The 12,514-nt window shown below is 44.7% G+C and overlaps 1 protein-coding gene across 1 annotated transcript in view; it reads left to right on the forward strand.

Annotated features, from left to right (window-relative positions):
- The window catches only part of ANKFN1 (ankyrin repeat and fibronectin type III domain containing 1), a 60,153-nt gene extending 47,930 nt beyond the window's left edge, over positions 1 to 12,223 (forward strand). Inside the window, exons 14-18 of the mRNA XM_068151693.1 lie at positions 403 to 553; positions 2,379 to 2,547; positions 6,104 to 6,270; positions 9,475 to 9,694; positions 11,277 to 12,223. Coding sequence (XP_068007794.1) covers positions 403 to 553; positions 2,379 to 2,547; positions 6,104 to 6,270; positions 9,475 to 9,694; positions 11,277 to 12,070 — 1,501 coding nt within the window. The 3' untranslated portion in view covers positions 12,071 to 12,223. The remainder of the gene's footprint in view (positions 1 to 402; positions 554 to 2,378; positions 2,548 to 6,103; positions 6,271 to 9,474; positions 9,695 to 11,276) is intronic.
- The last annotated feature ends 291 nt before the right edge of the window (positions 12,224 to 12,514 follow it).

A 12,514-nucleotide genomic window follows, 5' to 3' on the forward strand; every position in this document is an offset into this window, starting at 1 on the left:
CAGTGAGTACAAGAGAGTCTGTCACAGAAATTAAACCTCCTGCTGGTTGTCACTGTTGCCATTTCCAATGCACGCTTTGGAGAATGCTGTGGCAGATAGGGAGTGGAGTTATGTGAAAAAGGAAACCTGGAGTGAGGAAACCCTAGTGAAACATTTCAAAGGCAGTTGGACTTGCAGAGGTTTGCAAGGAATGCTCAGCCTGATGTGCATGTGCTAGAAAAATTAAACTTTGCAAAGTTTAGATATTTTTTTAACAACAAACAATCAAGACTGCACAAGGTTGGAATGTTTTGCTATATGAGGATTAAACTATCAACAGATCCCAAATGCACATACACTGAATTCCTGCTTGTGCACTGAACTTTTGTTATATTTCTAATTTTAACTTGACTCAACGTACAGAGATGAGTGGGAATGGATCCAAACACTTTCTGGCTCAGAATCTGTGGAAAGTATGGATCATACTTCAGACTGCCCTACTCAATTGTTCTTGTATGAGCTCCAGATGGCAGTGAAAGCTCTCCTTAAACAGATCAATCTACCTCTGCATCAGGTATTTTCCTTTGTGCTGTTTATCACCTTTCCTTTGTGCTGTTTATCACACAAAGCTACAAACTGCGTGCCTTGCAAGTAGGGATTAAATGGTACAGCTGGCAAGGAAACAAAAGCTGAGGAGTTTTGTATTCCATTATTCTAAATGTGGGTGAGGAACATCACTGAAACAGCTCTTCCCCTGGATATTTGGGCATGTAAGGATCAAGGCACATATTTTTCCATTAGCTCCTAGCCTGGTGTCTGCTAGCCCATTTGTGCAGCTTTGGGGAGGGGTGCGAAGAAGCACTTTTGCACACAAATAGTAATTGTGAACATCTTCACCCAGCTGGCAAAGAAAAATTGATAGGCTTCCAGGCAAACAGGACAACTGATGGTTCTTCTGGAGGTGAGAGGGAAGGTGTATGGAAGGCCTGCTGAAGACACAGCATTCTACTATTGTTTTACACACAGAGAAACATAGCACTTGTAAAACATAGCTCCAGACCTCCAGATTGCAGTGGGTGAGGAGACCTATCTGGCTTCTGCATTTACATTTAGGCACAAGCAATGCATATGTGAATAAATAAAGCCAGGGAGGTTAATCTATGATGTGAAAGAGCCATGAAAAAAATAAGCTAAGGAGTTTGTTTCTTGTTTACATGAATTCCATTTTATTTTGGTCTACAAGGGTAAAGAGGGCTTCAAGCAGAAGTAAATCATCTTAATATTCACTTCAACATCTGTTTGTGCAGCTAGAAAGATGTGGCCTTAAAATAAATTCATCTGGTTCCACATCTCTTGATTTTTGAAAGGTTTAGGCTTTGCTTTTAAAAAGGAATCCATCAGTGCTGCACCTTCTAGCCTGGGAAGAGCCAAGTAAGACTCAAGCAAATCCCAAATGAAGACAGATGGTGTGCTGCCTTGTGGCCAGTCCCTCCAACTCAATAGGGCTCTGTACAGCTTCTTTGCTACTGTATTTTCTTGCAGGTTAAAGCTTTTGTGCATATTTTTTTTCTTTCTTTTTCTTTTTTTTTGTTTTAGCTAGGGATTCAAATATTTCCATCACTGTGCAGCAGGCTGCAGGCCTGCCAAGCAGTTAGGCTCTTCCATTGTGCAGGAGAGAGACAGAAACATGACCTTGCAGTTAAAGACCCTTGTAAATGTTTTGATGACTCAGGACCCAGCTTTTATGTTAATGAATTGAATTTTTAATTCAGCAGAATTACGTCTGCATTTTTTTACTGGGCTTGTGGTAAACAGAATATTGGACAGCGAGCCTGGTGCACACCCAGGGTACGAGGCAGAGCTGCACACAGCAGCTCCACAGCAGCCTCAGGCCAACTCCTGTGTGTGCCATTTTCTCTTGCTGCAGCACTTGTTAAACCTTTTCAGTGCTATGTTGAGGGAGAGCTGCATACTTCTCTTAACCAACCCCAAATTGAATCTTAAAGGTTTTTAATTGAATCCATTTTCATGTTTTCACATAATTATGCAATCATAATCTTGAAAAGCACATGGCATGTGATCATTTTCTGCCTAATAAGAAACATAAATGTTGTTTTCAGGGGGGGGCTTGTGCCTGCCTGTGTTGTTTTAATGTGGAACATTGCAGCTTTAAATCTTTATTTTATGTAGTGACACGAATCCACATTTAGGGTCTTTTCCCCGCCCTCCACTCTCTCCACACACACCCCCCCCCCCAAATATTTATGTTTTATAAAAATTCCAAGCTTGATGTTGTGCAAATTTTCTTTAATGTTTTATATCATTGGGGGTGTTGTTTATGTAAGTGCCATGTTGTAATTCTCTCCCATTTCTTCCCCCCCGCGCGTGTCCCTCTACAGGCTAAGCACTTCCGTCTGTACACACAGGAGGTGTTGGAACTGGGTCACAATGTCTCCTTTCTTCTCCTGCTCCCTGCCTCAGACGACGTCTGCACTGCCCCAGGACAGAATAATCCTTACACCCCACACTCAGGATTTCTTAACCTCCCTCTTCAGATGTTTGAACTCGGTATAGTAGCTTGCTTCACCTAGAAATATTAACCCAGTCTCCTTATAATAAAATCACAAAGTTGTATCTGTTTTCCCCCCCTTGTCCCAGTGGAGAGTCAATAAATCACATGATGGCTTTGGCAACAGCCCTCCCTATAACTGTGTACAAGTTACAGAGGCTGCAAGGCAGTTAAAGCATAGACTGTGGCAATCATTATTGAAATGCAAAGCAGAGAGCAAAGCCCACAGTTGTCCAGTGTCCATGAGCCTAGCTGGGAGATGATGTTCTTGCACAACCAGAACCAGAAAGCTGCACATGACACAGTGTGAAAGGGGATGCAAAAAAAAAAAATACCCCATCCCTCTAAATTGCCACACTAATAATCAGCTGTTTTGTAGAGGAGAATTCCTGCAGTTCCTGACTGCTGATGGTCCTGCTCCAGGTCTGACTGCCTCACACCTTTGGCAAAGGGCTGAGTGGAGTTTCCTGTATGAGGCTCATCTTTTTCCTTCTGATTCATGAAATCATGGATGGGGCTCAGTCCTGTTGCCATGGGGCAGGAAAAGCCTGTTGTGAAAAAAGCCCGAACAGTGGACTTGGATCTGTTTCTTTAGGGACCACATCCTGTGCTGCCAGCAGATTCATCCCTCTTGTTCCACTGCGTGGCTGAATGGCTAGCCCTTCCCCAAAGCAGAGTTTTCCAGCTGTCTCCCAGAAGGTATAAGATGCATTAGCTTCAAGGTCATCTAGTTTTCATTTCTTCTTCTTTGGTCCACGGAGAAAAGAAAGGTTCCACATAAAAGCAGCTCATAAAGACTTAATAGTTTTTTAGAAAGAATATTGTAAGTATGGGGCCGCTGAGCCTTACACATTTGTCTCCTCTGCTTCCCTCTGGCCTGTAAAATTGGATATCTTTCTTTCCTTGCCTTGGAGAAGAGGGAAAGATGTGAGCCAAAACTAATGGACTCAGTTCACAAAGAGCCACTACAGAACAGCTCTCTGGTGGCAGCTGTGTCCTCAGTGATCTCTCAGGTGTTCACTTGCCAGCACTACCATCCCATTGCCTCCATATCTTTGCTCAGTGCTGTTGAGTCACTAAGGATGGAGACCAACGATTAGAGCCAATGGAGGCTCTTACCAAACTACTTTCCTGCAGTCACAATGGATCCATGACCTACTATCATCCAGCAACACAAATCTCATTTGGATTAGGCAGGAAAATCCAATGATGATCATGTCACATCAGCCAGAGCACACAAAGTGGTGCCTGTGACAGTCGGGGGGGGGGGGGGGGGGGGCAGGGAGGGGAGTATGCTGCTCGTGGAAGGACAGATGATGGCAGAGCTGCCTTTACATTATGAGTGACACAGACAGAAAGTATATGAACTGGTGTGGGCTGCCAAGCAGAGGTTACCCCTTCAGAAGAGAACTAAGCTAGCTAAGAAGGAGGATTAGTTGAGTGCTTTGGGTGGTATGGCCATGGCTGTAGCACCCTAAAGCTAGGCTCACCACCTTCTTGACATGTAGCGCTGCAGCCTGCAGTTAGACCCTGTGCAGGGAGCACATCCCAACTCCCTTTGAGGGGTGGCTGCTGCCCCCACTGTGCCAGCCAATGCATGAAGCATCCTCACCTCTGCTGAGGCTTTGCAGGCTATTAACTCTCATTGCATGCTACACAGGCCAAGGGCAGAAGTCACCTCACTTCTGGGACACAGTTTGCATCCCATCAACACCAGGAACGATGTGCTGCAGAGGGACACCCGACAGAGCAACCTTCTCAAAAGACATTCAGGGTGCAGACCTCTTTGTTCAGTGTTGTTGTTGTAGTGGGAAAGCAGTTGATGGTGGAGAAAACTGTATGGAAAGATGAATTTTCCTTCTGAGTATTTTTGGAAGCAAGCAATCCTCTGGCCAAAGGCAGATGGCATGTCTACATGACTTATTATAGATGTACCCCTGATCTTCTATAAAGTGACTGTGATTCACATCTCAAATATTAGAAGCTTCCATTCCCCATTAACTGGTGGCTACCAACTATATAATTGCATAACCACAAAAGACTACGTTGAAGCAACATTTGTTAAAGTAACATTAAAGGGTCTGACTTAAAAACCACAAAGGGCAGAAACTTCAGCACTGGAGCTGAAACCACAGCTGTAATTCACTCAGGAGTCCACCACATATGGCATATATACTGCAAGACCACACACTGTTCAGGCCAGATCCCTGCAGTATCTTGGCATCACTGGGAAGGCAGAAGGCAGAATTCTTTCCCTCACTCTTTTTGGTGGGGTTTCTATGTTCAGCTGAAGCCTTTATTGCTTTGCTAGTGAGATTTCTGTGAGTGGATTTCTGAGCTGGAGAAATCCTCCTCGTTTATTGCTGCCATGTTGTTTGCAAGGGATGAGTGCACACTTGGCATAGGGTTTTATCTCTTATTTAATATTTATGATAAGAAGAATGCATGCACTTTGTACATGAAACACCCTGGAAAACACCATGCCACAACCCAGAAAAGCTGGCAGCAGTAAGCCAGCTGGCACTCACTGCTGGATCATATTTACTTGCATTTCTGGAGGCACTAATGCGTGGGGAAGTACTGCTGAAAGCTTGTCCTCCTCAGCAAGTTTTGGAATGTCTAGAGATATCCCAAAGAGAGAAGCTTTGCCTGAGCAGCTTCTGCAGTGATGGAGCTGTAAGAGGCCAGGTAAGTGACCATTGGTAGGGCTCCATGACACCAAGGCTCTTCTCTCTCTGCTAGTTACCTCCACTTGAGGTAGCTCAGACAGCTCTGGGCCACTCCAAAGTCAAATTATACAAAGCCAAGAGGTCATGTTGGAAGAAGCCAGGTTGGATGGGGCCTTGAGCAGCCTGGTCTAGTAGGAGTTGTCCCTGCCCATGGCAGAGGGTTGAACCTGGATGATCTTTAAGGTCCTTTCCAACTCAAACCACTCTGTGATTCTAAGTCTGAACTTTCTGTGTTCCCCTTCTGCATGACAGTTCAGAGGATGATGTGTGAGAACACCTCAATGAGATTTAATTGTTTCCCCCAAACTGTGATACCACTGAAATGCTTTTCCTGTCAAGCCCTTTACAACTGCAGCTCCTGATTTCAGCTGGCCTAGTCCAAGAGAGAGTTATCAGCCTTGGAAACCATGCCTGCTTCTGAAACACTCAATTAACAAAAAAACCCAAACAGATGAGTTCCATTTTCCAGTCGTGTCACTATTGTCTTGATAAAAGAAGTGATGAGCTATAAAAGCCTCAGAAACAGCCTTTCTGATTAAAGCTATCAAGGGCAAGACAGCCTCTGGAGTTGCATACTAAGGACCTGCTTATCCCTTCACTTAGAGATGAATTAGAAATGACCCCTTTGAAATGGGTGCAGAGCAAACGCGGCGCAAACGAGCGGAGAACCACAGCCTCTATTATTTATACCTAGCTTCAAGTCACCCATCCGGCGAGAGTTAGCAATTAAACTTTAGCACAATTTGTGTTCTGAAAGCTGAGGATTTCATATTTCATACATAGCTGGGATCTAACAACGTTTCCTTTGCACTTGGTCTTTTCACAGTTCATTTTTGCTGCTACAAGGAAAAATTTCTAAGCCTGTATTGCCGCCTCTCTGCTGTCATAGAGCTGGACTCTCTGAAAACCCAGCAGTCCCTGAGGGAAGCAATTTCAGACAGTGAAGTCGCTGCAGCCAAACAAAGACACCAGCAAGTTATGGACTACATACAGGTAACAGTCTGTTCCTGGCTATTCCAAGGAGGTTTTAAGGTGGCTTTCTTTAAACGAAGAAAAAAAAAAATAGGCACAGGTCTGTAATTCGCAATCTAAATGGAGAATTATTCGCAGACATCATAAAAGGAGCAGTTGTATCAAAAGTGCAATTCTGTTTTGATGAAATCCAAGCCCAGAACACGATTTCCTTGGTTGTTGCTTTTATACAAGGGGTTTTATGGGTGAAATCAAATGACAGCTACACTAGGCTGTTATAAAGCAACGTGTCAGCCTGCTTGTAAAACCCACCCCCAGCCAGCGTGGGCTAAGCCTCTGCCATGCTTGGCCCTTCCTCTGCCTGAGAGCTTTGCTCTCTCTTTGTCAGGATAAATTGCCAATTAAAACACCAAAAAAAAAGGAGAGGGATAAAAAAAAAAAAAGGAAATTCCCACTCAGTTGTGGGGACAATCTTCAGCAGCAGTTCCACAGTGACACAAGCAGCTCTGTGTTGAAGGTGGTGAAGCAACCCCAAAAAGCATCTGTGAATATGTCCAGCACCCTGCAGTGATGCTGCTTCAGTCCCCCAGACGTTATCATGCTTGTCTACCTTGCTTACTCCCTCTCCCACACAATGATTTTCCTTTACTGCTCCCAGCTCAGGGATCTTGCCCTGCACCCCACTGAGCAGCACAGCAGGGCCTGTCCTTTGCAAGCTGTTTTGGCCACAGGTTATTTATAGACGAAACTCATGACCTTTGCAGGCTGCATCCATGGACATGGGTGATCTGTCTTTCTGCAAAGGAGGTGCAGATGACTTTATAGCTCTATATTCCTAATAATCAAGCCACCTTTGGTTGGAATAGAGGCCGAGACAACCACTTATCCCATTGATATTATGTTTGGCCCTCCAAAAGTATGAACAAGATGATAATGTTCTGTTCTTCTTTGCTCTGACTTCAGATCCCCCTTTGCCTTGTCTGCTTTGGAGCTTCTGGCAACCTGCAGCAGGGCAGAGAGGAATGTTCCATTGTACTTTCACTGCTCAATCATCTTCTCATCTTCTTGTTCTCACAGGCAGAAAATCCAGCTTTTTTTTCCCCAGTCTGCAGAAGAATTGGGAACATTTTTCTCCTTCCCATCAAAACTGAGCCTATGTATATTAATGCTCCCGCACCGCACAGGCAGCTCTGTGTTCCTCTGCTCCCAAAGTGTCTGAGTCACATATGTACACTGGGAAAAGAGGGGAGAACGCTTGAAACTTCAGTGTTTTGTGCTGAATTATTGTGACAGTGTATTGGCCTTGTCAGATTTCCTCTCGAATGAAAACCAGCTGCATTCCACCTATTGGCAAAAAGATCTCAGCCCACCACATACCGCAGCCTTCAGGGGTGACCACGAAACCGCAAGAGCATTTGTGTGATCCTAGATCTAAGACAGTGTTGAAGTCACTACACAAACCGAACATTGTAAAGAGCAAGGCAGTCTGTATAAGTGTGGTTCTGAAAAGGAGTTAGAAGGCAACTGAAAAGTAAAAAAAAAAGTCCTTAAAAAAACCCAAACCAACCCTAAGCAGCAGATAAGGTACCCGGGGTGCACAGCAAGAACAGAAACCTACAGCCACTGGAGCTAAACCTGAGGTTAAGCTGTGCTTTATATAGCACAATGCTTCAAACGTTCCTACACTGTTAAAAAAAAAATAAAAGCACAGGGCATTAAAATGCTTGGTCCCTTTTCCCAGGAGACAGCAGGAGGGAACCCACCAGGTTGGTGTTTTAACTGCATGCGGGGTGGTTGTAGTATGCGGTTGAGCGAGGATCACATAAAGGAAAGATCTCCGCATGCAAATAGGTGAGACGTTTGCTAACTGGCATTTTCCTCATGGTGCTGCACTGAAGTCTTGCAGTGATGTAGGATTATGAATTAATCCCTGAATCATTTGCTATTCTTATCAGTGTGTATTCTTAGCTCAAATTAATTCAGTGGCAAGGCTTGCGCTGACATCATTGGAGTAGGGATTTCACCTTTACATAAAAATGGCCATACTAGGTCAAAACAAAGAGCCATCTATGCAGCTATCCTGCCTCCACCATGGCTCATCAGGAGCTGGCCTAGCTAATCTGGCATCTACAGTATCCCTTGGCAATAAATGTCACACTTTGAAGGCACATTTTGTGAAGCAGCATCTCCAGCATGGAGTTTGTGCTGGAGAACTCATCATAGAACTCATCAGCCTGCAGCCTGCTTCCATCTGATCCCTCTGTTACTTCCCAGCTTGAAAATACTCTGATAACACCAGGTGCCTCTCACTTCTGCCAGTCCATTTACCCACCCAGGGCTCTCACTCTGCTTTGCTGCAGGATGTAGCTGGGGTAGCTGCTAAGCAGTTTCCTTTAAACACTGCAACATTGACATGAAAGTCGCTCCTTTAAGCGCAGAGTCTTGCAGGAAGAGAAGTACAGGGAAAGTTCTAGAAGGGACACTGCAGCAGAAAGATATCACACTCACAGCTACTGCCCTTTGCTGGCTGCAGCAACATTTGCTCAGTCTTCAGAGATCTTGAACTGCTTGGAGATGGCAAAAGTATTCCATTATCAGAAGAATCTCAAGTGTCATCAATATTTAAAGCTATCTGCTGCTATTGATTCAGGCACTTGTTTCATACTGCCATTGACAGGCATGGGGTAGAACTCTCTGCCTAGCTTTGTACTCTTAAAATATGTGCAGACCACAGTGATGCTAAGGGAGAAACCTGCAGTTTGGCTCATAGCTGTGCTTCAGACCTCCATTTATGTCTGTTCTTCTACATGTTTGTGTAGCTTTACTCTGTTAATAACTGGGTTTGCCCTACGCACTCTGCTTTTGAACAGAATCCTGGGTTTGTGAGGATGCTTAAGAAGTCTGCTTTTCATCCCAGTACAGAATGAAACCAGCTTTCCAGTGTGCTACAAAACTCACCAAGAGACAATTTTCATTTTCACTCCATGTCAGAGTTTAGGCCTGGATTCACCACTTCAAAACACAGGTTATTAATTAAGGTACCTAAGTGTCTCCAGCTGCCTCTGCAATAGTGGAGGAGAACAAGCACCCAACCAAAGGCAGTTCAGACCACCTGAGTCTCAAGTGTCCCATGAGGACATCTGCTGGCAGTGACTTGGGCACTTGAAGAAAGCACACACTTAGGCGAGGACTGAGCTGTACTTGTCACCATCTTTGTCTCCACAGCAAATTGATGAGATCTGGAGGGAGATGAGATGGATCACAGAAGCACTGCAGTATGCACGATACAAGCAGCCAGCAGCTGGCCTGCCCATTAAGAAGCTTGTGGACCTTTCAGAAGAACACTCTCAGAAGAAGATCAGCTCAACCTCTTCACATCTTGATTGTCTTCCTTCACCTCCCCCTTCACCTGAGGCCAGAATCCAGAGGAGAAAAGCTGTGAGTGGTAAGAGACTTTTGCTTTGTTCACCAAGTGAGATCTTTGAGCTCACCTTTATTTATAGCAATTCTTATATATCTTTTTAGAAAAGCAGTGATTTTTTTCCCCCTGCAGAGGTACTTCAACAATCAGGTTAAAAATCATTTGCCACTCAGTGTCCTGAGATCCTTCTACAATCATTTTTTTGTTTTCAACTACTCACAATAATCACTCACCACCAACCAGCTTTGTCACCTCGCTGTTGCAGAGCATTTAACAAACAGGTTGGAAGGGACAAGTGCTCTCAGTGACTCCTTCATGATGGCTGGAATGAGTCAAATCCATCCACAGTGAAAGCTGACTTCTGCACATGCTGTCCACCCCAACAAACTGCTATTGATGGAAGGAGCTTCATCTCGGTCACAGCTTCATTGCTTCACAACCTGTAGTAAAGAACCTTGGCAAAAGCTCTCCAGGAATCTAAGGGCAAAAGCTATTGATTCTTTCTCATCCCTCATGTCTCTATCTGTTCTTCACCACACTTTCCATTCATTTTTTCCAGGTTCTGAGTCAGACTTTTCCATAGTCTCCATTTGTCACCTCCTGTTTCTCTGCTGTCACAGCCATTTTCTTCCCACATTGGAGCAATTCTTTCATCTGCTCCTCTTGCTTTGTTTTGACAGGGCAAATTTCAGAGCCAGCAGGCCAATGTGATTTACCAGTCGCTTTCACACAGCTCAGTATTCTCAATGCTTCAGAGAAGCACTTTAAAGCAGAGCATCACACAAATAAGCACCCACCTCATTGACCATTATTGCTTCTCTGAGCAGCTGGGAAAGTGAACTGAGGAAAGAAATGGATCACAGCAAATAAAGATGAAGCAAATTAAACAGTAGCACCTAATTTGCTAACAAAATAAGGAAGGACTCTGGCAAAAAGATGTAAACCATCATTCTGCTGAGCTGTTTTTAAGCAATGAGTAAATGAAACAGTAGGGAAAAAAAAACAACAGAGGCTGTACTAAACAACTGCCATGGGCATTTGGGTTGAAACCATTTGGGTTTTATTAAATTGGCAGTTTCATATAGTCAAGGAAAATTAATAAATCTACCCTGATTAGATTAAACAAAAAGAAACCCTAACCCTGCCCATGGTGGGGAGGTTGGGGTTGATGGTCTCTGAGGTCCCTTCCAACCTGAGCCGTTCTAGGATTCTGTGGTTCTTTCAGAACTTAGTCAAAATGCAAGTTCTTCCCTGTAAGTGAATCCTCTCTGGTTTTCCCAGTTCTACCACTGCTGCTCTAATACATCTGTAAATCCTCCCTGACTGTTGTCTCTGCTGTCACTTTTGGCCCACAGACAATTCCACAGAGGAAACACACACACACACACACACATTTGCAGAACTGTAGATCTCATTCTCAAGTAAGAAATAATAATTAAATAATAATAATTATGATGATAATAACAATGAGAATGACTATGATGATAATGATGATGATGATGATGATGATGATGATAACAGGAACAACAACAATAACACAAAAATGACTATTCAGCAGTTTCTTCCCTGTGCCTATCTTCATAGTATTGATCATTTCTCTTTGCAGATTCCCAGCCCTGCTCAGATGAAGAAGGTTGCTCTGAAGTGTTCCTTCCTACCGACAGTGACTATGACTCCAGCGATGCACTAAGCCCCAGAGAACTCGATCTGCTCTACTCCTCTTCCCATGACATCAGCCAGCAGGCAGGCAGTGGCCTGGGTGGCAGTGCCCCTGATGTTCTCCAAGTCCATGACATGAAGCCTTGCCTGACGCTGAAAGAAGGGCTGACAGAGTGTGGCACCTGTGAAGCCAACACTGAGTGTTGCACTGAGTCTGTGAGCAACCTAACCCTGGCAGGGCTGACATCCAGAAGCACAGACAAGTCCTCCAGCTCCAAGCAGCCACTGGGCTTTTTGGGGAAAAAAAAGCTGGGGAAACATCAACACTACAACTACTTCAGCCGGCAGCACCGCTGGATGCGTGTGCACAGCGAGACGCAGGCTGGATCCCTATCTGAGGGAGTCTACACCCAGCACCTCATCAGATCTTCAGATCTGTCTCCAGAACCTACCTCTCGTGAGCAGCTAAAGATTCCCCTTGATGGGACTCAGAGCACTTTCTTACCTCATGCATCCAGCCTTCCAGAGGATGGGAAAGGCAAGTACGAGGAATCAAGGCAGGACATCCACAGGATACATGTGGAGCCTTACAAAACATTTCTGGATGAAGAGGGCAAATCCTGGGCCATGAGCACACAGTCTGTTGAAGACAGGGATGTGCACAGTACTATGCAACAGAGAACAGGTCCAGATGACCAGGCAGGTTCTGCTCTCTCAGAAGTCTTCAGCAGCACTCTTTAACCCCACGGCGAGACAGGGAGCACCACGCACACAGCGCTGTGCTTTCAAAACCACTGCTAAAGCTCCAGCTCCTGAAATGACAACTCCTGCCACCCAGGGGATCCTCACCTTTTGTCTTCATCCCCAAATTTCTGCTCTTACAGGGGTATGTCATGACACAAGCATTGGTACTGGCATTTACAGTTTGGCAGTGGAGTCCTCACAGTCACCACCCAACAGAACAATTCTGTGCCTGCAAATCTGTTTGCAGTTCTCTTGATGTCCACATTACTCTGAGCATGCACAGTTTGAAGCATGAGCAGTTCTGCCTGCAAGCTAGCAGAAACTGCATTATCCTTGGTGTCCTCACCTTAGGACTGTATCCCAAACTTCTATTAACTTGTTTTGCACCATTTCCTAGAATGTTTTCAATTTCTCAGCCTTCTTAAATGGATTTTGGGTTAC

This window comes from Melanerpes formicivorus, unplaced genomic scaffold (assembly GCF_026170545.1).
Source record: "Melanerpes formicivorus ecotype bairdi unplaced genomic scaffold, bMelFor1.0.p_v2 SCAF_21, whole genome shotgun sequence".
In the NCBI taxonomy this organism is placed as follows: domain Eukaryota; kingdom Metazoa; phylum Chordata; class Aves; order Piciformes; family Picidae; genus Melanerpes; species Melanerpes formicivorus.